Below are 19,511 nucleotides of genomic sequence, written 5' to 3' on the forward strand. Positions count from 1 at the left end.
GTTCAATTTCGTAAAACAAAATATTGGTCTTTTTGGTAGCCATATCCAAACATATCCAAATGTTCTCGCCAGAACTCGAACTCAGGAGTTCTGCGTCCTAGGCGGACATACTAACCTCTGCGTTACAGTGGTCTCCATCATTATAAGCGGACATGCTAGATTATGTACCATGTTGGTGAACCAAACCAAACCTATGATAATGAGTAAAAGGAACTAAATGCTGATTGCTCGCTTCTTATCTTCCGCCACTGATATGAAAGTTTAAATCATTGTAAATGTTATTAGTCGGCAAAACTTTTTGCTTGTGGCAACTCTTTGTTAAGACTTTAAGTTCCCCATTGTATGAGTAGGCAGAGACCAAACACTGTTATTCTTGTTCTTGATGTTTTGGTGGTTTTGTTGTTAGTTACCCTGGCATAGAGCAGTGTGAGAGTGTGTGTTTGATTGTTTTTGATAGAATTTCTTAGGGAGCAAAAAAAGGCCTACGATAATGCAGCTTATTTTTAAAATTATACAATATCGATTTCGTAATATATTTAATAATATAGAAATTTAAAAATACGCTTAAGGTGTTTCATATGTTCCAAGCACACTGCGCGATACTTCTTTAACAAAACAAACACTTTAAGGGCTTTAAATTCTTTAAGGACTTCCTTTAAAATCAAATTCTGGCCTTAAACTCTGCTTGTATTATTTTTGGTTTTTTTTCTTAGAATTTCTTAGACGTAGCTACCATAAACATTCATTCACATTTACATATGCCCATTTATTATTTTTTTTTTTCTTCTATTCTCCTTTGGTTTGTGCGGCCTCTTTCATTTATTGTTGTTGTTGTTTTTTTAATACTCTCAAATGCTCAACACAAACTCAAAAAAAGGCAAAACAAACAAATATCTGATATTAAATCAGTTATTATATCCACCGTTTAGTTTTAAGTTTAGATAGCCGCAAGAATTTCTCCCGTAAAACAACCGTATTCGCCGTTGTCCTTATGATAACTAACATTGCAATGTCTTTGAAGTTCAAACTGTATAAGCATTTGTAGTTCTAATGACTTTTGAATTCGCCGTGTTCATTTTCGCTTCCTCTACACACCCTCGCCGTTTTGCCTTGCTCACCCCGCTTACATCCCCAATGTTTGCTTATGACAGGTTTTATTGAACTTTGGTTACATTTACTATGACAAACACGTGTGTATCGCTGTGCATTACTTTGACACCGTAGCGGTCTTGCTTTTGGTTCTGTTTATTTTGTGTATTTGTTGTTGTTTACTTTAAAGCGAATTCGCTCTTACAATATGCCGAGGTTTTGACATGCGTAGTCTCATTTTGCAGAAAATAATGACCGTTACACATATTTTTCAAACCAAAACACGGCTGTTATTTCAATTTGGCATACCCTGGCATTTGCAGAGTGAAAAAAAAGAAACCTAAGGGAGCAGTGTTGTAATTGAAAGGAAGCAACGTAGATTATCCGTTGGGTTTAAAATGCATTCCAGGAAAATTCAAAAATTCCAACGAAAATCTATCAAAAATCGAATTTTCACTTTGAAGACTTTTAAATGGCTGCATCTTTAAATGAAATGGGCCTTAATTCGTGACTCCATCAACAAATTCAAAATTTCATGGAAAATCCATCAAAATCAAATTTTCACTTTAAAATCTTTAAAATGGCTGTAACTCCTAAACCATGCGTCTTAGAGGGAAGTGCGACTTAATTCGTGACCCCTTCAAAAGATTCAAAATTTCATAGAAAGTCCATCAAAAAACAAGTTTTCACTTTGAAAACTTTAACATGGCTGTATCTCATAAACTATGCGTCGTAGAGAGAAATGGACATTAATTCGTGACTCCATCAGAAATTCATTGAAAATCCATTAAAAATCAAATTTTCACTTTGAAATCTTTAAAACGGCTGTATCTCCTAAACTATGCGACCTAGAGGGAAAATCGGCCTTGATTCGTTACTCCATCAAAAAATTCAAAATTTCATGGAACGTCAAACAAAAATAAATTTTTCACTTTGAAAACTTTAAACTGGCTGCATCTCTTAAACTATGCGTCCTATAGGGAAATGGGCGGTAATTTGTGACGAGTCAAAGTTTCAACGAAAATCCATTAAAAATTGAATATTCACTTGGAAAACATTAAAATGGCTGTATTTCCTAAACTATGCGTCCTAGAGGGAAATGGGCCGTAATTCGTGACTCCATCGAAAAATTCAAAAAAATTCAAAAAAAAATTAAAAACTATAAAATGGCTGTATCTCCTAAACTATGCGTCCTAGAGACAAATGGGCATAAATTCGTGACTCCATCAAAAAATTAAAAATTTCATGGAAAGTCCATCAAAAATCAAGTTTTCACTTTGAAAACTTTAAAACTGCTAAACTATGCGTGCCTAGACGGAAATGGGCCTTAATTCGTGACTCCATCAAAAAATTCAAAATTTCAACGAAAATCCATCAAAAATCTAATATTCAATTTTAAAACTTTTTAATGGCTGTATCTCCTAAACTACGCGTCCTTGAAGGAATGGGCCTTAATTCCTGACTCCATCAAAAATTCAAATTTTCATGGAAAATCCATAAAAAATCTAATTTTCACTTTGGAAACTTAAAATCGCTGTATATCTTAAACAACGCGGGATATGTGCCTTAAAATAATTTCTTTGAAAACTCATCGAAAACCGCATATAAATTTAGATGTAGTTCCCCTCTATGTAAATCACCCACTGCAATAAAATGTGGTGTTTAAATTATTCCCGTTTTGTTGCAACCACAACAGAGATCATTATCAATTTAAAAATATTTCCCGCACGCTTCAGTCAACTATAAAAGCTGAGTACGATTCTTAAATCACCATCAGTTTCCATTTGAAAAGTTTTAAATTTAAAACCGAAACCTCAAATCTCTACGCCAATAATAAACGACATTATGCAGTTCTACAAAGTACTAGTTGTTGTTGCCTTGATCATGGCAGTGCTAATGGGCCAAGGACAAGCAGGATGGCTTAAGAAAGTGGGCAAGAAGATTGTAAGTACTATGTATTTCATTAAATTATTATTGGTATAGGAAACTTAGTATTGGAGACTTACCCATTTTTTTTATTGCAGGAACGTGTTGGTCAACATACACGCGATGCCACCATTCAAGCCCTTGGTGTAGCTCAACAAGCCGCAAATGTTGCGGCAACCGTACAAGGAAGATAAACAAAGTACATCTGTTGGAGAAAATTATTTAAATAATAAAATAGTACAAAAATCTACACAATTAATAGTTTAGCTTATTTTACAGAAATCGGTTAGAAAATATGACTGTTATGAGTTTAAAATCAAGCAAAACAAAAAATCGGTCTTCGAGTATACGCGCATGAAGGCTACATCAAGATATATAAGGTACCTGACACGAAGTGTTTTCATGTTGACACTAGCATACCTGCCGAACTAGAGATCTATATGATATCTGTTTTATTTGCAGCTCATTATTCTGAGTTTATTTACAAAAAAAGTTATTCATGATAGAGTTCAAGCCCAAAAGTGGACGGAAGATAACGATCACTATACTTGTTTGCGATCTCAAACACCTCAAAGTGAACAAAATGTATGTGTATCCCACCATAAGTCATTAAATGATAGTGGAAGCGCTGCCAAACGACAAAAGGTGGTTGTCCAAAAAATATTTAAAAAACTGAGGTCAATGTTTTCTGTCGAAAAACATTCTCCCATTGAGCTATTCGTAAGCTCCGAAAAATGTCCTGCTACTTAACCGACTGCACGTACAACAATTTGAACCTACGAACGACCAGGCAAGGCAATTTTCCATCTGAGGTGATTATATGGACAACTATGATCTCCGATGGCCGCTCTCCAATCGTTTTCATCGTGCCTGGCATTAAAGTAAATGCGACTTATTATCGGGAAAGCTACTTTAGAGTCGCAAACTTCCAAACATTTCAGTCATAGACCATCGACGTACCAACAACACTCGGCACCGTCACATAAAGTACTTGTAAGTCAAGAAAGACTTAACAAGTAAAAGCATGCTAAGTTAGGCCGGGCTGAATTTTGGAAACCCACCACCATGAATTCTGCTAAAAATGTATATAAAATAAAAAAAACAAGGATAATCGGAAGATCGGTTTATATGGGATCTATATCGGGTGATAGACCGATTTGAACTGTACTTGACACAGTTGTTGAAAGTCATAACAGAACAACGTATGCAAAATTTCAGCCAAATCGCCTTTATTGTCCCGAACGGTCCCCTTTTTATTTTGAGCGACACCCTAGGTACTTGGATCTAATTTTTGACACCATATTCGTGTTCTACTCTCGAAAACCTTTCATTTGAGTCTCATATTGTCGTGATTTTTGGTGGTACTTTCGGAGTGGTTTGGGCTTGGGACAGCTCGCCAGGTACTTGGACTCAATATTCATAATCTACACTCAAATAGCTTTCATTTGATCGGTTCACTTTTGATTTTGGGCGCTACTTTTGGGGCGGTTTTGGGCCTGGGGCGGCCCAAACTCCCAAATACCTTTCATTTAGGTTTAATATTTCCCAAATCGGTAAATATGTCCTGCTGGGAGGTTTTGGGGGGGGGGGGTGGATAGGCCCCTCAGACACCAAGGAATAAACTGTCAGATTTGTACTCTACTTTTCGATATCTTTCATTTGATACCCATATTGCACAAAGCGGTAAAAGAGTCCTTTGGGTGGTGTTATGCGGTGGTGGGGAAGTTTGTACTCTACTCTTAAATACTTTTCATTTGATACCCATATTGTCCCAATCAGTAAACATGTCCGTTCGGCTGGTTTTTGGGATAGGGCGTCCCCCCAGGTCATTTGACCTTAAAAACTGTATACCAATTTCCTTATTTCGGGGTACCAAAAGTTGGCATGCAAAATTTGGCTTAAATCAATGCACCCATCTCCGAGATCGGGCGTTTTTTGAAATAATGGTATGCGGGAGGGTTGGATGTCAAAAAATGCAGTACCCTATTTTCACCGAGGGCTCAAACTCTACCATATGTGAAACGAAGCGCAACAATTTCATTTTTATTTTTATATAAAAGATGTCCCAAGGAAAGGCAGAACAAGAAAGTGTGCGTTAAGTTCGTCTGGAATCAGTTTTATATAGCCTTCACCATGAATTTTTACACATAACCGCGATTTCGGCAAGCAAACGTTGCATACCCGAATCCCTAGAATCTCACAGTTTTGCACATTTAAAGCAACACATCCCACAATTTATTAAAAACAAGTAAAAAGGTGTTAAGTTCGGCCGGGCCGAACTTTGCATACCTTATGTCCCATAGCAGTTATATCGAAATATGATCCGATTTGGACCAAATACTAATAAGTACAAGTCATTGTTCAATTATGTTTAACAAAATATTGGTCTTTTTAGTAGCTATATCTACAATAAAAGTAAACCGATCTGAACCATATACAACATGGATGTCGAAAAGCCTAGCATAAGTCAATGTGTCAAATTTCAGTTAAATCGGATTATAAATGCGCCTGTTTTGGGGCCAAGACTTTACATCGAGATATCGGTCTATATGGCAGCTATATGCAAATCTTGAACGATCTGAGCCAAATTGTCGAAGGATGTCGAAAGGCCTAACACAACTCACTCTCGCAAATTTGAGCAAAATTGAATAATAAATGTTGCTTTTATGGGCCTAAGACCCTAAATCGAAGGATCGGTCTATATGGCAGCTATATCAAAATCTGGACCGATCTGAGCTAAATTGACGGAGGATGTCGAAATTTCAGCAAAATCGGATAACAAATGAGGCTTTTATGGGCCTAAGACCCTAAATTGGATGATCGGTCTATATGGCAGCTATATCCAAATCTGAACCGATCTGAGCCATATTGACGGAGGATGTCGAAGGGCCTAAGGCAACTCACTGTTCTAAATTTCAGCAAAATTGGATAATAAATGTGGCTTTTATTGGCCTAACACCCTAAATCGAAGGATTGGTCTATATCCAAATCTGAACCGATCTGAACCAAATTGACGGAAAATATTGGAAAGGCCTACCACAACTCACTATCCCAAATTTCAGCAAAATCGGATAATAAATGTGACTTTTATTGGCCTAAGACACTAAATCGGCATATCGGTCTATATGGGGGCTATATCAAGATATAGTCCGATATAGCCCATCTTCGAACTTAACCTGCTTATAGACAAAAAAAGAATCTGTGCAAAGTTTCAGCTCAATATATCTATTTTTTAAGACTGTGGCGTGATTTAAACAGATGAACGGACGGACATGTCTAGATCGTCTAGAATATATATACTCTATAGGGCCGGAAATGGATATTTCGATGTGCTGCAAACGAAATGACAAAATGAATATAACCCCATCCTTCGGTGGTGGGTATAACAAGTAAAAGCGTCCTAAGTTCGGCCGGGCCGAATCTTATATACCCACCACCATGGATCGCATTTGTCGAGTTCTTTTCCCGGCAACACTTCTTAGGCAAATAAAAGGATAAAAGAAAAGATTTGCTCTGCTATTCGAGCGATATCAAGATATGGTCCGGTTCGGACCACAATTAAATTATATGTTGGAGACCTGTGTAAAATGTCAGCCAATTCGAATAAGAATTGCGCCCTTTGGGGGCTCAAGAAGTAAAATAAAGAGATCGATTTATATGGGAGCTGTATCAGGCTATAGACCGTTTCAGACCATAATAAACAGGTATGTTGATGGTCATGAGAGGATCCGTCGTACAAAATTTCAGGCAAATCGGATAATAATTGCGACCTCTAGAGGCTCCAGAAGTCAAGATCCCAGATCGGTTTATATGGCAGCTATATCAGGTTATGAACCGATTTGAACCATACATGGCACAGTTATTGGATATCATAACAAAACACGTCGTGCAAAATTTCGTTCCAATCGGACTAAAATTGCGCCCTCTAAAGGCTCAAGAAGTTAAGACCCAACCGACCTACACTAATAAGAAGTATTTGTGCAAAATTTCAAGCGGCTAGCTTTACTTCTTCAAGATTAGCGTGCTTTTGACAGACAGACGGACGGACGGACGGACATGGCTAGATCGACATAAAATGTCACGACGATCAATAATATATATTCTTTATGGGGTCTCAGACGAATATTTCGAGTAGTTACAAACAGAATGACGAAATTAGTATACCCCCTTCCTATGGTGGTGGGTATAAAAAAGAATTTTGATGATATCTTTAAAAAATATTTTTTAAAAATTCTATTGTGATTTATTTTACTATTCTTATTTTATTAAAGTACAAATAACTTAAATGATATTTTCCATCAGTTCACCTCGTTCATTTTCCTTTTAAGGTTGCAGCAACATTTGCCGCTTGTTGGGCTACACCTAAAGTTTGAATGGTGGCATCACGTGTATGTTGACCAACTCGTTCCTGCAATACAATGTAAAATAATTTTTGTTGTAATTAAAAACCACCACCATGTAAAGGAAAATAAAATTTTTTATAAACTTTCCCAATACTTACGATTTTCTTGCCAACTTTCTTTAGCCAACCTGCTTGTCCTTGGCCCATAAAAACTGCCATGATCAAGGCAACTACGATGAATAATTTGTTAAACTGCATAATGACGATTTTTTGTGGATGCGGACAACTGAGGCTTGTGGTTTCAATGTTAAGCTTTTGTATGCCAACTGATGAAGATTGAAAATTTGTTCGCTGCTTTTATACTCAGCTGTAAAATGTGGGGAGTATTTTTTTTACTGATAGCGATCTCTGCTATTTTTGTCGTCAATATGGGGATTTCATTGATTTATGCATGCTTAGTGTGTTTAGAGCAACACACTCCATTGTAGTGGGTGATTTACAGAGAGGGGAACTACAATAAATGTCTTTGCTTAGTTCTTACACAAATTGTTGCAGAATTATTTCCAAACTGTTTCCCTATGGAACCACATAACGGCGACTTTATCCAAATACATTTATACAAGTATCTTCTATTATATAACAAGTAAGAGCGTGCAAAGTTCGGCCGGGCCGAATCTTATATACCCTCCACCATGGATCGCATTTGTCGAGTTCTATGCGCGGTATCTTATTTTAGGCAAATAAATAATATTGAATAAGAATTGCGCCTTGTTGGGGCTCAGAAAGCAAAATCGAGAGATCGCTTTATATAGGAGCTGTATCAAGCTATTGATCGATTTAGTATGTTGAAGGTCATGAGAGAAGCCGTTGTACAACATTTCTTCCAAATCGGATGAGAATTGCGCCCTCTAGAGGCTCAAGAAGTCAAGATCCTAGATCGGTTTATATGGCAGCTATATTAGTTTATATACCGATTTGCTCCGTACTTAGCACAGTTGTTGGAAGTCATAACAAAACTCCTCATGCAAAATTTCAGTCAAATCGGACGAGAATTGCTCCCTCTAAAGGCTCAAGAAGTCAAGACCCCTGATCGGTTTATATGGCAGCTATATTAAAATATAGATCGATTTGGATAATACTTAACGCAGTTGTTGGAAGTGATACCAAAACAATACGTGCAAATTTTCAATCAAATCGGTCGAGAATAGCGCCCTCTAAAGGCTCAAGAAGTCAAGACCCAAGATCGGTTTATATGGCAACTATATCAGGTTATGAACCGATTGAAACCATATTTGGCAGAGTTGCTGGATATCAAAACAAAACACGTTGTGCAAAATTTCATTCCAATCGAATAAGAACTACGCCCTCTAGAGGCTCAAGAAGTCAAGACCCAAGATCGGTTTACATGGTAGCTATATTAAAACATGGACCGATTTGGCCCATTTACAATCCCGACCTACACTAATAAAAAGTAATTGTGCAACATTTCAAGCGGCTAGCTTTACTCCTTCGAAAGTCAGGGACCTTTCGACAGACAGACGGACAAGGCTAGATCGACTTAATGGGGTCTTAGACAAATATTTGAGAAGTTACAAACAGAGTTACGAAATCAGTATAGCCCCATCCTTTGGTGGTGGGTATACAAATCGGTTTATATGGGAGCTATTTTACACCGATTTGGGTTGTAGCGCGTATTGTAAGTCATAATAGAACACTACATGCAAAATTTCAGCCAATTCGGATAACAATTGCGGCTTCTCAGAGCTCAAGATCTTAAATCAGGATATCAGGGAATACCGCACTCAAAATCACAAATCGGAAGATTAGCTTATATAACAGCTATATCACGTTATACACAGATTTCGGCTATACTTACCGCGTATCAGTTAATGGAAGTCGTTACAAAACACTGCGTTTTGCAAAATCGTATCACAATGACTGCTTCCGATATGGTTAATTTGCAATCGCCAAGGACATATATCAATAAGAAATGTCTGTGCCAATTTCAATCGGACCGTGATCAACAATAAGAGCCGCCCGATTTATGTTTAATCTCCATGAAAAGGGATCTCTTTTTCATGGACCACTTAGTAGTGAAATTTTACAAGGCTGAATACCTCACAAATATTACCACCATTAGAGAAGGCGATAAACGCCTATGACATTTTTTTATTATAGACACACTGGCGGATGAACATGGCCAGATCGACTAAGAATGTCAAGACGATTAAGTTTATATATACTGGGTTGCCCAAAAAGTAATTGCGGATTTTTTAAAAGAAATTAAATGCATTTTTAATAAAACTTAGAATGAACTTTAATCAAATATACTTTTTCTACACTTTTTTTCTAAAGCAAGCTAAAAGTAACAGCTGATAACTGACAGAAGAAAGAATGCAATTACAGAGTCACAAGCTGTGAAAAAATTTGTCAACGCCGACTATATGAAAAATCCGCAATTACTTTTTGGGCAACCCAATACTTTATAGATCACAGATTCATATTTCAAAGTGTTACAAACGGAATGACTAGATTAGTATACCCCCATTCTATGGTGGTTGGTATTAACAATTATGGATTTTTAATGTTTTTACAAGGCTTTTTTAATAAACTGTGATATACACATTGAATATTATGGCTAATAGCTAAAGACCAACATTTATTGTAGTTCCCCTCTTTGTAAATCACCCACTACAATTAGAATATGGTGCTCAAAACACACACAGCATGCATAAATCAATTGAATTCCCCTACGACAAAAATAGCAGAGATCGTTATCAGTAAAAAAAAAATATTCTCCACACTTTACAGTTGACTATAAAAACTGAGAGCGAATTTTCAATCTTCATCAGTTTGCATTCGAAAGCTTCGCATTAAAACCACAAACCCCAGCCGCTCATATCAACATCCGTCGACAATATGCAGTTCAACAAAGTTTTCGTTTTTGTTGCCTTGATCGTGGCCGTATTTATGGGTCAAGCACAAGCTGGTTGGCTAAAGAAAGTTGGCAAGAAAATTGTAAGTTCTGCATATTTAATAAAGTTATTATTTTATAAAATATTTAATCACATATAGCATTTATCATTAACACAAAATTATTTCTCTTTGTTTTTCAGGAACGCGTGGGTCAACACACACGTGATGCCACCATTCAAACTTTGGGCGTAGCCCAACAAGCAGCAAATGTTGCTGCAACCTTAAAAGGAAGATGAACAAATTCTAGTGTTTAAAAATATCACTTAAGCTAATTTTACTTTTATAAAAAAAAGACTAATAAAAAATCACTTTACAATTTTTTTAAATTAAAGATTTCGTATTTTTTACTTTTTAATTAATTGGATTATGATTTCTTTAAATGGTAGACTCCTAGATTTTGTGAATTTTGCAATATTAGTACATTTATATCTTCTTGTTTTACTATTTCGTGATCCGCATGTGAGGAAAGAGGAAACTAAAGGGCAGACAACCAGATAGGATTTGCCGACAATAAGGCAGTTCGGGTGAATATGAAGCATTCCGTAGAGGTCACAGTTGCGCAGGTTGGAATGTCCGCATATGACGCTGAACGCCTGGCTTCAAATTGCGCCGTGGACATCAGAACATTTTTCAGCGGTGGGTATCCCCTTATTAGCGCTTGCAACATTTTTGCGTTATCCTGCCATGTTAAAACTTCTCTTGCAAGTAATGTCGCTATGCGGCACACCTTTCTGACTCGGCATAAAAAAGGAGGCTTTAATCACTGCACTGCACTCATTGATATGAGAGAAGTGTCTCCTACTCCATAATAGAATGTTTATGGGAAATTTGCGATCTGAGCGATGACCACCCATTGGTACCGGGCGTTATATTTAGAGCACAGAATTATTATAGGCTTCTCGAGGTTTCATTAAAATTGTTGGGGCCCACACCAAACTGGTCACTGCCTTTGATTTTAGCAATGAATAGAGCAAAAAATGAATTGCAAGCTGCATGAATGTAATCTGGCGGCAAAGTACCTCACAAATGTTGCCAGCATTACGATTGGATAACCACCGCTGTAATTTTATACCCTACACCACCACTGTGGTACATGGTATTATAACTTAGTGAATTAGTTTGTAACACCCAAAAGGAAGAGAGATAGACCCATTGATGAGTATACCGAACGATCCAGAATCACTTTCTGATTCGATATGGCTATGTCCGTCTGTCCGTCCGTCCGTCTGTCTGTCCGTCCGTCTGTCTGTCCGTCCGTCCGTCTGTCCACGTTAATTTGTGTACAAACTACAGGTTGCAATTTTCATCCGATCGTCTTCAAATTTGGTGGAGGCATGTTTTTCGACCTAGAGACGAAGCCTATTGAAATTGGAAAAAAATCGTATCAGATTTGGATATAGCTCCCATATATATATAGCTCCCCGATATGCAGAAATAATGCAATAAATAATGGTAATTTGTTAACCGATTCTCTCGAAATTAGGCAGGAATCTGCCTTTCCGAAATTGTGTACACCGCCTTCCTCAACGGCTACCACAATATATGAGAAATTTGCTTGAAATCGGCTGAAATTTAAATTTAGCTCCCATAAATATGTTCGTCCGATTTGCAGTAATAATGCAATAAAATGGTCACTTGTTAACCCATTCCCTCGAAATTTGGCGGGACGGATTTTCTTATGACTCTCGACATTACTGGTGAATTTCATAGAAATCGGTTCAGGTTTAGATATATCTCTCATTTATATATATCGCCTGATTTGCACTCCTAGAACCATTACAATCGCATTCATTAACCAATTTCCCAAAACTTTGTACAACGCCTTGCTCTACGACTTCCACGTTATCTGAGAAGTTTGCTCGAAATCGGTTCAAAATTAGATATAGCTCCTATGTATATATTTGCCAGATTTTGGGATATTTCCAATAATGTTGTCTTTTGTCAACCGTAGTTATTACAGTTTGAACATATTTGCTCGCCGAGGTCGATCAAAATTGGTTCAGAATTGAATATAGCTCCCACATTGTTATTATAGGGTAGGTGTAGGGTATTATACAACTAGTTTTTCTTATAACTGTGTCTGTACTTTAGCCCAGGCGTTCAGCGTCAAAGGCGGACATGCTAACCTCAGTCCTTCGGTGTACTCCACTACTACGATAGAGGGTATTGTAACTTAGTGAATTTGTTTGTAATAGCCAGAAGCAAGAGAGATAGACCAATTTATATGCATACGGATCGACACAGATTCAAATTTTGATTCGATCTATCTATGTCTACCTGGCTGTCTGTCCATGACAAATTTTTTACTCAATCATCTTCAAGTTTGGCACAAGCATTTTTGGCCTAGAGACAAAAAAAAAACATTTCAGATTTGAAAATAGCTCTCATTTATATGTTCGTCTTATTTGGACTAATTATACACTCCACAGGATGGGGGTATACTAAGTTCATTATTCCGTTTGTAATACCTCGAAATATTGATCTAAGACCCCATAAAGTATATATATTCTTGATCGTCTTGACATTTTAATTCGGTTTAGCGATTTCCGCCTGTCTTTTTGTCTGTCTGGAGAAAGGTAACTCGGGCCATATCGGTCCATAATTAAATATAGCTTCCATATAAACCGTTCTCCAGATTTTACTTCTTGAGCCTTTAGACGGCGCAATTCTTATCGCTATGGCTAAAATTTTGTACTATGATGTCTTCTATGACATTTAATGGATGGATAAATATATAAACCATATAAACCGATTTCCCGATTTTTCTTTTTTAGCCTCTAGAGGGAGTAATTTGTACAGTGAATTCTTCTTTGTCATATATGGTCTAAATCGATCCATAACCTGATATAGCTCCCAAGCAAACCGATCTTCCATGGCTCCCTAGCAGCATTATAAATGTTTTCCGATAATAAATCGTTTTTACTTTGATGCCAAGGTCGATGAAAACAATCGGAGAGCGGTCATCAGTGGTCACAACTGCCCATCAATTGAGATGAAAAATTACTTCAGGTGGCCGTATTTAGGTGCAAATTCTCGTATGTGCATTGGGTTAAGTAAACACGTTTTTTTTGTAGGAATTTAGGAATTGCGCAATTGGGAAATTATTCTTGCCAGATAACACAATGTTCGCGAATTCACCTCAATTTTAGAAGCACAGCAACTCTTTTACTTTTTTGAGTCTAACATTTTTTGCTTTTGTGTAAGATCGTGTGCTTTTGGGAACTTGTAAGGCTATACCATGGACTCGTTTTTATACCCACCACCATAGGATGGGAGTATACCAATCTAGTCATTCCGATTATAACACCTTGAAATATTGATCTAGGACCCCATAAAGTATATATTCTTGATCGTCTCGACATTCTGAGTCGAACTAGTCATGTCCGTCCGTCTGTCAGTCGAAAGCACGCCAACTTTCGAAGAAGTAAAGCTAGCCACTTGAAATTTTGCACAAATACTTCTTATTAGTGTAGGTCAGTTGGGATTGTAAATGGACCAAATCGCTTAATTTTTGATATAGCTGTCACATAAACCCCTCTTGGATCTTGATTTCTTGAGCCACTAGAATGCGCAATTACTATCCGATTTGGCTGAAATTTAGCATGACGTGTTTTGTTATAACTTCCAACAACTGTGCTACGAATAGTTCAAATCGGTTAATAACCTGATATAGCTGCCATATAAACCAATCTGGGGTCTTGACTTCTTGAGCCTCCAGAGGACGCAATTATTATCCGATTTGGCTGAAATTATGCATGAGGTGTTTTATTATGACTTTCAACAAATGTGCTAAGTATGGTTCAAATCGGTCCATAACATGATATAGCGGCCATACAAAACGACTTAGGATTTTGACTTCTTGGGTCTCTAAAGAGCGCAATTATTATCCGATTTGGGTAAAATTTTGTAAAATTTTAACATACGTGTCGAATATAGTCTGAATTGGTTTATAGCCTAATACAGCTCCCCTATAAACCGATCTCCCTATTTTACTTCTTCAGCACCTAAAGAGCGGAATTCTTACTAGATTTGGCTGAAATTTTACTTAACTTCTACTATGATCTCCAATATTTAATTAAATTATGGTCCGAAATTAACCATAACTTGATATTGTTCCAATCACATAGCAATTCTCTCCTTTTATCCTTTGTTGGAGGGTTCGGCCAGGCCGAACTTTTATTTATTCTAAATATTTTGAATCCTCTCAAAGGGTATTTTCAGATAGTTAACCATTTGTTGCCACAATGGCATGGATTTTGTGAATTCGGAACTTTATGCGCTGAACAAGAATTACAGGTGTTGTCTCTGTTTTTTTAGATCACCACCAACGCTTCCAGTACCAATATAACGATTTGCGGTGCGATACACAAACATTTTGTTCACTTAAGGTGTTTGAGTTCCCCAACAAGAGGCTGATATGATTTTCCCGCCAAATATAATGCAATCATCCTATTACGCTACATCAAAACATCACTAATTACTTTATTTTCCAATAAGCTAAGAGGCATATTCTTTTGATCGCTTGTAAACAATATAATGAACTGTCTATGATACAAATATAATGTAGCTGTCATTACGAGTTTGACAGATATACCAGAGCAAGCTTAGCAACACTTTGTGTCAGCTACACTGTATAATGTTAAGTGGTGGGTATTAAAAATCATAAATAATACTTATACCCTACACCATCACTATGGTACAGGGTATTACAACTTAGTGCGTTTATTTGTAACAGCCAGAAAGAAGAAAGATAGACTCATTGATCATTGAGCATACCGAACGATTTAGAAGCACTTTTTGATTCGATTTAGCCATGTGCTAATGGCCGTAGTAACTAAAATTTTCAACCGATCTGCACAAAATTATGCACGGATTGGTATGTTACTGATCTTAACATATTTGCAAAATTTCATCAATATCGGTTCAGATTTGGATATAACTTCCATATGTCCGTAGTAACAAAAATTTTCTGCTGAACTGCATACAACTTGGCATGTGTTGTTTTGTTACTCATCTAATCATAAATGCGAAACTTCACTATAATCGGCACAGATTTGGATATAGCTCCGATATATATTTATCGCCGCCCGACTTTTTTCTTTCATTACTGGTTTTATTTTGTTCAAATTACATTTCAACAAAATTTCCCCTTTATTTGTAGCAAAACTTTTCAGGGTATTCAAAGATGTATGGTAAAATTCCCCACCAATCATATAATTTAAATTCAATTTTAAATCAAAAGATAGATTGTGGGAATCACCGTTCTCATATTCATATAAAAAAAAATCCCTTTATGAAAATACCATTCTTGCACAACTTAATTCACCCACCAAGTCTTTCTTCATTTGAACATTGCCCTGAAAAAATCCCCTTTACCAAACCACACCTATCATACAAGCCAATATACGGGAAAACATAATTTTATTCCCCCTCTTAAGTGATTGATTGGCCAATGACTCACAAAAGCTGGCGTTGAGTATAAATTGTAAAGTTGCATCGTCTCTGGCATCAGTAGTCATTCAAACCTCGCTAAAGAGCAATCGAAACACCCACTTAACTATACACAAGAAAACAAAATGAATTTCAATGGCCTTATTATCTTGGTAGCCCTAGCGTTGGCCGTTTTCATTGGTCAAGGAGAAACGGGATGGCTTAAGAAAGTTGGCAAGAAAATTGTAAGTTATTTTTTTATTAAATTTAATTAAAATTTTGGAAAAATTACAAATAATTTAATTTCTTCTTGCTAGGAACGTGTGGGTCAACATACACGAGATGCTGCTATACAGACTATTGGTATTGCTCAACAAGCAGCAAATGTTGCTGCAACAGTAAAAGGCAAATAATTTAAAATTCCAAAGTGTTGATATTTATATTTTTAAGTAATTTATTGATAAGCTATAATACTCGCAATAAAAATTATCTAGCATATGAAAATTAAATTGTTGCTCTTTGTTTGTTTGTTTGGTTATTCGTTAGTTTGTTCCGTATAGACTCAAAAACGGCTGAACCGATTTTCATGAAATTTTCGCAAATGGTAGAGTTTGGACCCCCGGTGAAAATAGGGTACTAAATTTTTTTTAATATCGCAAGGGGGGCGGACGCTCCCCCACATCCCAATTTTCAAAAACACCAGATCTCGTCGATAAGTGCACCGATTTTAGCGAAATTTTTGTATGCCACCTTTTGATATTCCAAAAACACGATTTTAGTATAAAATTTTTGAGTCAAATAACCTGGGGGGACGCCCCATTCCAAAACCCACTAGGACGGACATGTTTACCGATTGGGGCAATATGGGTATCAAATGAAAGGTATTTAAGAGTAGAGTACAAATTTGGTATACAAATTTCACCCAAAGTATTCGGGGGGGTCCCCCACCCCCAAAAAACCCCCAACAGGACTTTTTCACCGCTTTGAGCAGTATGGGTATCAAATGAAAGGTATTTAAAAGCAGAGCACAAATAAAAATGTATTTCTTTGTACCTGAGGGGTCTCCCCACCCTCCAAAACCCACCCGCAGGGCAAATTTACCTATTAGGACAATATGGATATCAAATGAAAGGTATTTAAAACTAGAGTAAGAATCTGATATAAAAATTTATTCCTTGGTTTCTGAGGCGCCTGCTCACCCCCCAAAAACCTCCCAGTAACGCTTATTAACCAATTGGGACCATATGGATATCAAATGAAATGTGTTTGGAAGTTGAGTGTGTATAGAAATTTGGTCCAAATTGTTCACGGGGCCTCCCCAACAACAAAACCCCTTAAACGGGCATAGATGTCCAACGTCACGAAATAGGTATCAAATGAAAGGTCTTTGGGAGTTTGAGACCGGCCCACCCACGCTAACCATCCTGCCATGCAGCAGGACATGTATATCGGGACAAAAAAGACTGAAATAAATTGTCTTATGGGTCTTAGGGGTAGCGACACTCTCCTTTCAATAAAAACAACACCAAACTCTCATGTAGGCCGACCAAGAGCATATTGTACTCAAATGAAAGGATGAGGAGAGTGCAATCCTCCCCTCCCCTTATCCTACCCAAAAAAAAAAGGAATTATTGATAATTTATGAATGGGGATCAGAATAGAATAGGACAGCAATAATAGGTTTCCTCAAGTTGGGAAAGACCTACGGATCTAAAAACATGGGGTTTCCCAAGTGGTAGCTTTGAAATATGATTTTGAGTGATAACCAAAACAAACAAGTAAAAGCGTGCTAAGTTCGGCCGAGCCGAATCTTATATACCCTCCATCCATGAATCGCATTTGTCGAGTTTTTTTCCCGGCATCTCTTCTTAAGCAAAAAAAGAATATAAGAAAAGGTTTGCTCTGCTATTAGAGCGATATCAAGATATGGTCCGGTTTGAACCACAATTAAATTATATGTTGGAGACCTGTGTAAAATGTCAGTCAATTCGAATAAGAATTGCGCCCTTTAGGGTCTCAAGAAGTAAAATAGAGAGATCGATTTACATAGGAGCTGTATCAGGCTTTAGACCGATTCAGACCATAATAAACACGTATGGTGATGCTCATGGGAGAATCCTTCGTACAAAATTTCAGGGAAATCGGATAATAATTGCGACCTCTAGAGGCACAAAAAGTCAAGATGTCAGATCGGGTTATGAACCGATTTGAACCTTATTTGATACAATTGTTAAAAGTAAGAATTAAATATGTCTTGCAAAATTTCAGCCAAATCGGATAGGAATTGCGCCCTCTAGAAGCTCAAGAAGTCAAGTCCACAGATCTGTTTATATGACAGCTATATCAGGTTATGAACCGATTTGAACCATACTTGGCACAGTTATTGGATATCATAACAAAACACGTCGTGCAAACTTTCATCCCAATCGGATAAGAATTGCGCACTCTATAGGCTCAAAAAGTCAAGACCCAAGATCGGTTTATGTGGCAGCTATATCAAAACATGGACCGATATGGCCCATGCCAACCGACCTACACTAATAAGAAGTATTTGTGCAAAATTTCAAGCGGCTAGCTTTGCTCCTTCGGAAGTTAGCGTGCTTTCGACAGACAGACGGACGGACGGACAGACGGACGGACGGACAGACGGACGGACGGACAGACGGACGGACAGACGGACGGACGGACGGACAGACGGACGGACAGACGGACGGACACGGCTAGATCGACATAAAATGTCGCGACGATCAAGATTATATATACTTTATGAATGAATGAATATTTCGAGTAGTTACAAATAGAATGACGAAATTAGTATACCCCCCATCCAATGGTGGAGGTTATAAAAAAAGTAATTAGTGTGGATCTGAAAGAGACCCCTGAGCATCTAGATCGCCACTTTCAAAAGGCTTGACATTATAGGGCCAAACTAAATCTAGCACGATGCTGGTATTACTTCAGGGTCCGCCCCCTAAATTCCCTTCAAATTCTTTTCATTCTTTTGGTTTTGGTGGTGGATTGGCGGACTTCCCCTCACCCTATTTTCAAAAACGACAGATCTCGGAAATGAGTGCAACGATTTACGCGAAATGTAGTTTGTTTATAATAACTCGAAAACAGAAATTTGGTATTCTTATTTAAGGTGGGATATCTAGGGCGACCGCCCCAGCTCTAAAGCCCACCAAATGGAAATATAGACTAATAATGACAATATTAGGCTCAAATATATGGTATTAGAGACTAGAGCACGAATAAGATACAGGGGCTCCACCTCACCCCCAAAAACACCCTTATACCGGGCATATTCACCGACCACAGCAATATAAGGCTCAAATGTAAGAAATTTAGGAGAAGAGCACCAGTATGATATCCTCATTGAAGCCAAATATCTGAAAGGCCGTACCAGCCTCAACAAACATGACTTTTTTCTGACCGTGTAAATATGGGGCTCAGATAAAATAAGAGAGCGAAAGAAGGTGCAGCGGAGCGGGCTCTGTCCAGCTATATGACATAAGTAAAAAAGTTTATAATGTTCACCGGTATATTAATTGAAGTCTTAATGGGGATATAACGACTTCCCATGGAACATATTAGGTCATTCACTTATAAGTTTCGTTTGTTGACAATAGGTAATTGAATTGAAGATTTTGTAACCGACTTCACTTTTATTCGCTTTACCGTTATATAATTGAATACACTGGCATATCTGTCAAACTAGAAATGACAGCTATATGTTATTTGCGTTAGT

General features: G+C 37.4%; 3 protein-coding genes across 3 annotated transcripts; 2 read left to right on the forward strand and 1 right to left on the reverse strand.

The window, feature by feature from the left end:
• Positions 1 to 2,840: 2,840 nt before the first annotated feature.
• On the forward strand, positions 2,841 to 3,270 carry LOC106086085 (sarcotoxin-1C). Its single transcript, XM_013250613.2, has 2 exons — positions 2,841 to 3,033; positions 3,114 to 3,270. The coding sequence occupies exons 1-2, from the start codon at positions 2,935 to 2,937 to the stop codon at positions 3,207 to 3,209; spliced, it is 195 nt and encodes a 64-aa protein (XP_013106067.2). The 5' UTR covers positions 2,841 to 2,934; the 3' UTR covers positions 3,210 to 3,270.
• Positions 3,271 to 7,321: 4,051 nt separating this feature from the next.
• On the reverse strand, positions 7,322 to 7,701 carry LOC106086087 (sarcotoxin-1C). The gene is made up of 2 exons (XM_013250616.2): positions 7,517 to 7,701; positions 7,322 to 7,423 (listed from the first exon to the last, which is right to left on the reverse strand). Exons 1-2 carry the CDS (start codon positions 7,613 to 7,615, stop codon positions 7,328 to 7,330), a joined length of 195 nt encoding a protein of 64 aa, XP_013106070.2. The 5' UTR covers positions 7,616 to 7,701; the 3' UTR covers positions 7,322 to 7,327.
• Positions 7,702 to 10,214: 2,513 nt separating this feature from the next.
• LOC106086086 (uncharacterized) lies at positions 10,215 to 16,256 on the forward strand. The gene is made up of 4 exons (XM_013250614.2): positions 10,215 to 10,375; positions 10,474 to 10,568; positions 15,825 to 16,008; positions 16,081 to 16,256. Exons 1-4 carry the CDS (start codon positions 10,277 to 10,279, stop codon positions 16,174 to 16,176), a joined length of 474 nt encoding a protein of 157 aa, XP_013106068.2. The 5' UTR covers positions 10,215 to 10,276; the 3' UTR covers positions 16,177 to 16,256.
• The last annotated feature ends 3,255 nt before the right edge of the window (positions 16,257 to 19,511 follow it).

Source organism: Stomoxys calcitrans, chromosome 2 (genome assembly GCF_963082655.1).
Source record: "Stomoxys calcitrans chromosome 2, idStoCalc2.1, whole genome shotgun sequence".
Lineage (NCBI taxonomy): Eukaryota > Metazoa > Arthropoda > Insecta > Diptera > Muscidae > Stomoxys > Stomoxys calcitrans.

Bases quoted from the DNA above. Each gene is read 5' to 3' on its own strand.
- LOC106086085 (XM_013250613.2), top strand. From the start codon at position 2,935: ATGCAGTTCTACAAAGTACTAGTTGTTGTTGCCTTGATCATGGCAGTG. The intron at 3,034-3,113 runs GTAAGTACTATG...TTTTTATTGCAG, and splicing joins AGAAAGTGGGCAAGAAGATT to GAACGTGTTGGTCAACATAC.
- LOC106086087 (XM_013250616.2), bottom strand. From the start codon at position 7,615: ATGCAGTTTAACAAATTATTCATCGTAGTTGCCTTGATCATGGCAGTT. The intron at 7,424-7,516 runs GTAAGTATTGGG...ATTGTATTGCAG, and splicing joins AGAAAGTTGGCAAGAAAATC to GAACGAGTTGGTCAACATAC.
- LOC106086086 (XM_013250614.2), top strand. From the start codon at position 10,277: ATGCAGTTCAACAAAGTTTTCGTTTTTGTTGCCTTGATCGTGGCCGTA. The intron at 10,569-15,824 runs AACAAATTCTAG...TAAATTGTAAAG, and splicing joins GCAACCTTAAAAGGAAGATG to TTGCATCGTCTCTGGCATCA. The intron at 16,009-16,080 runs GTAAGTTATTTT...TCTTCTTGCTAG, and splicing joins AGAAAGTTGGCAAGAAAATT to GAACGTGTGGGTCAACATAC.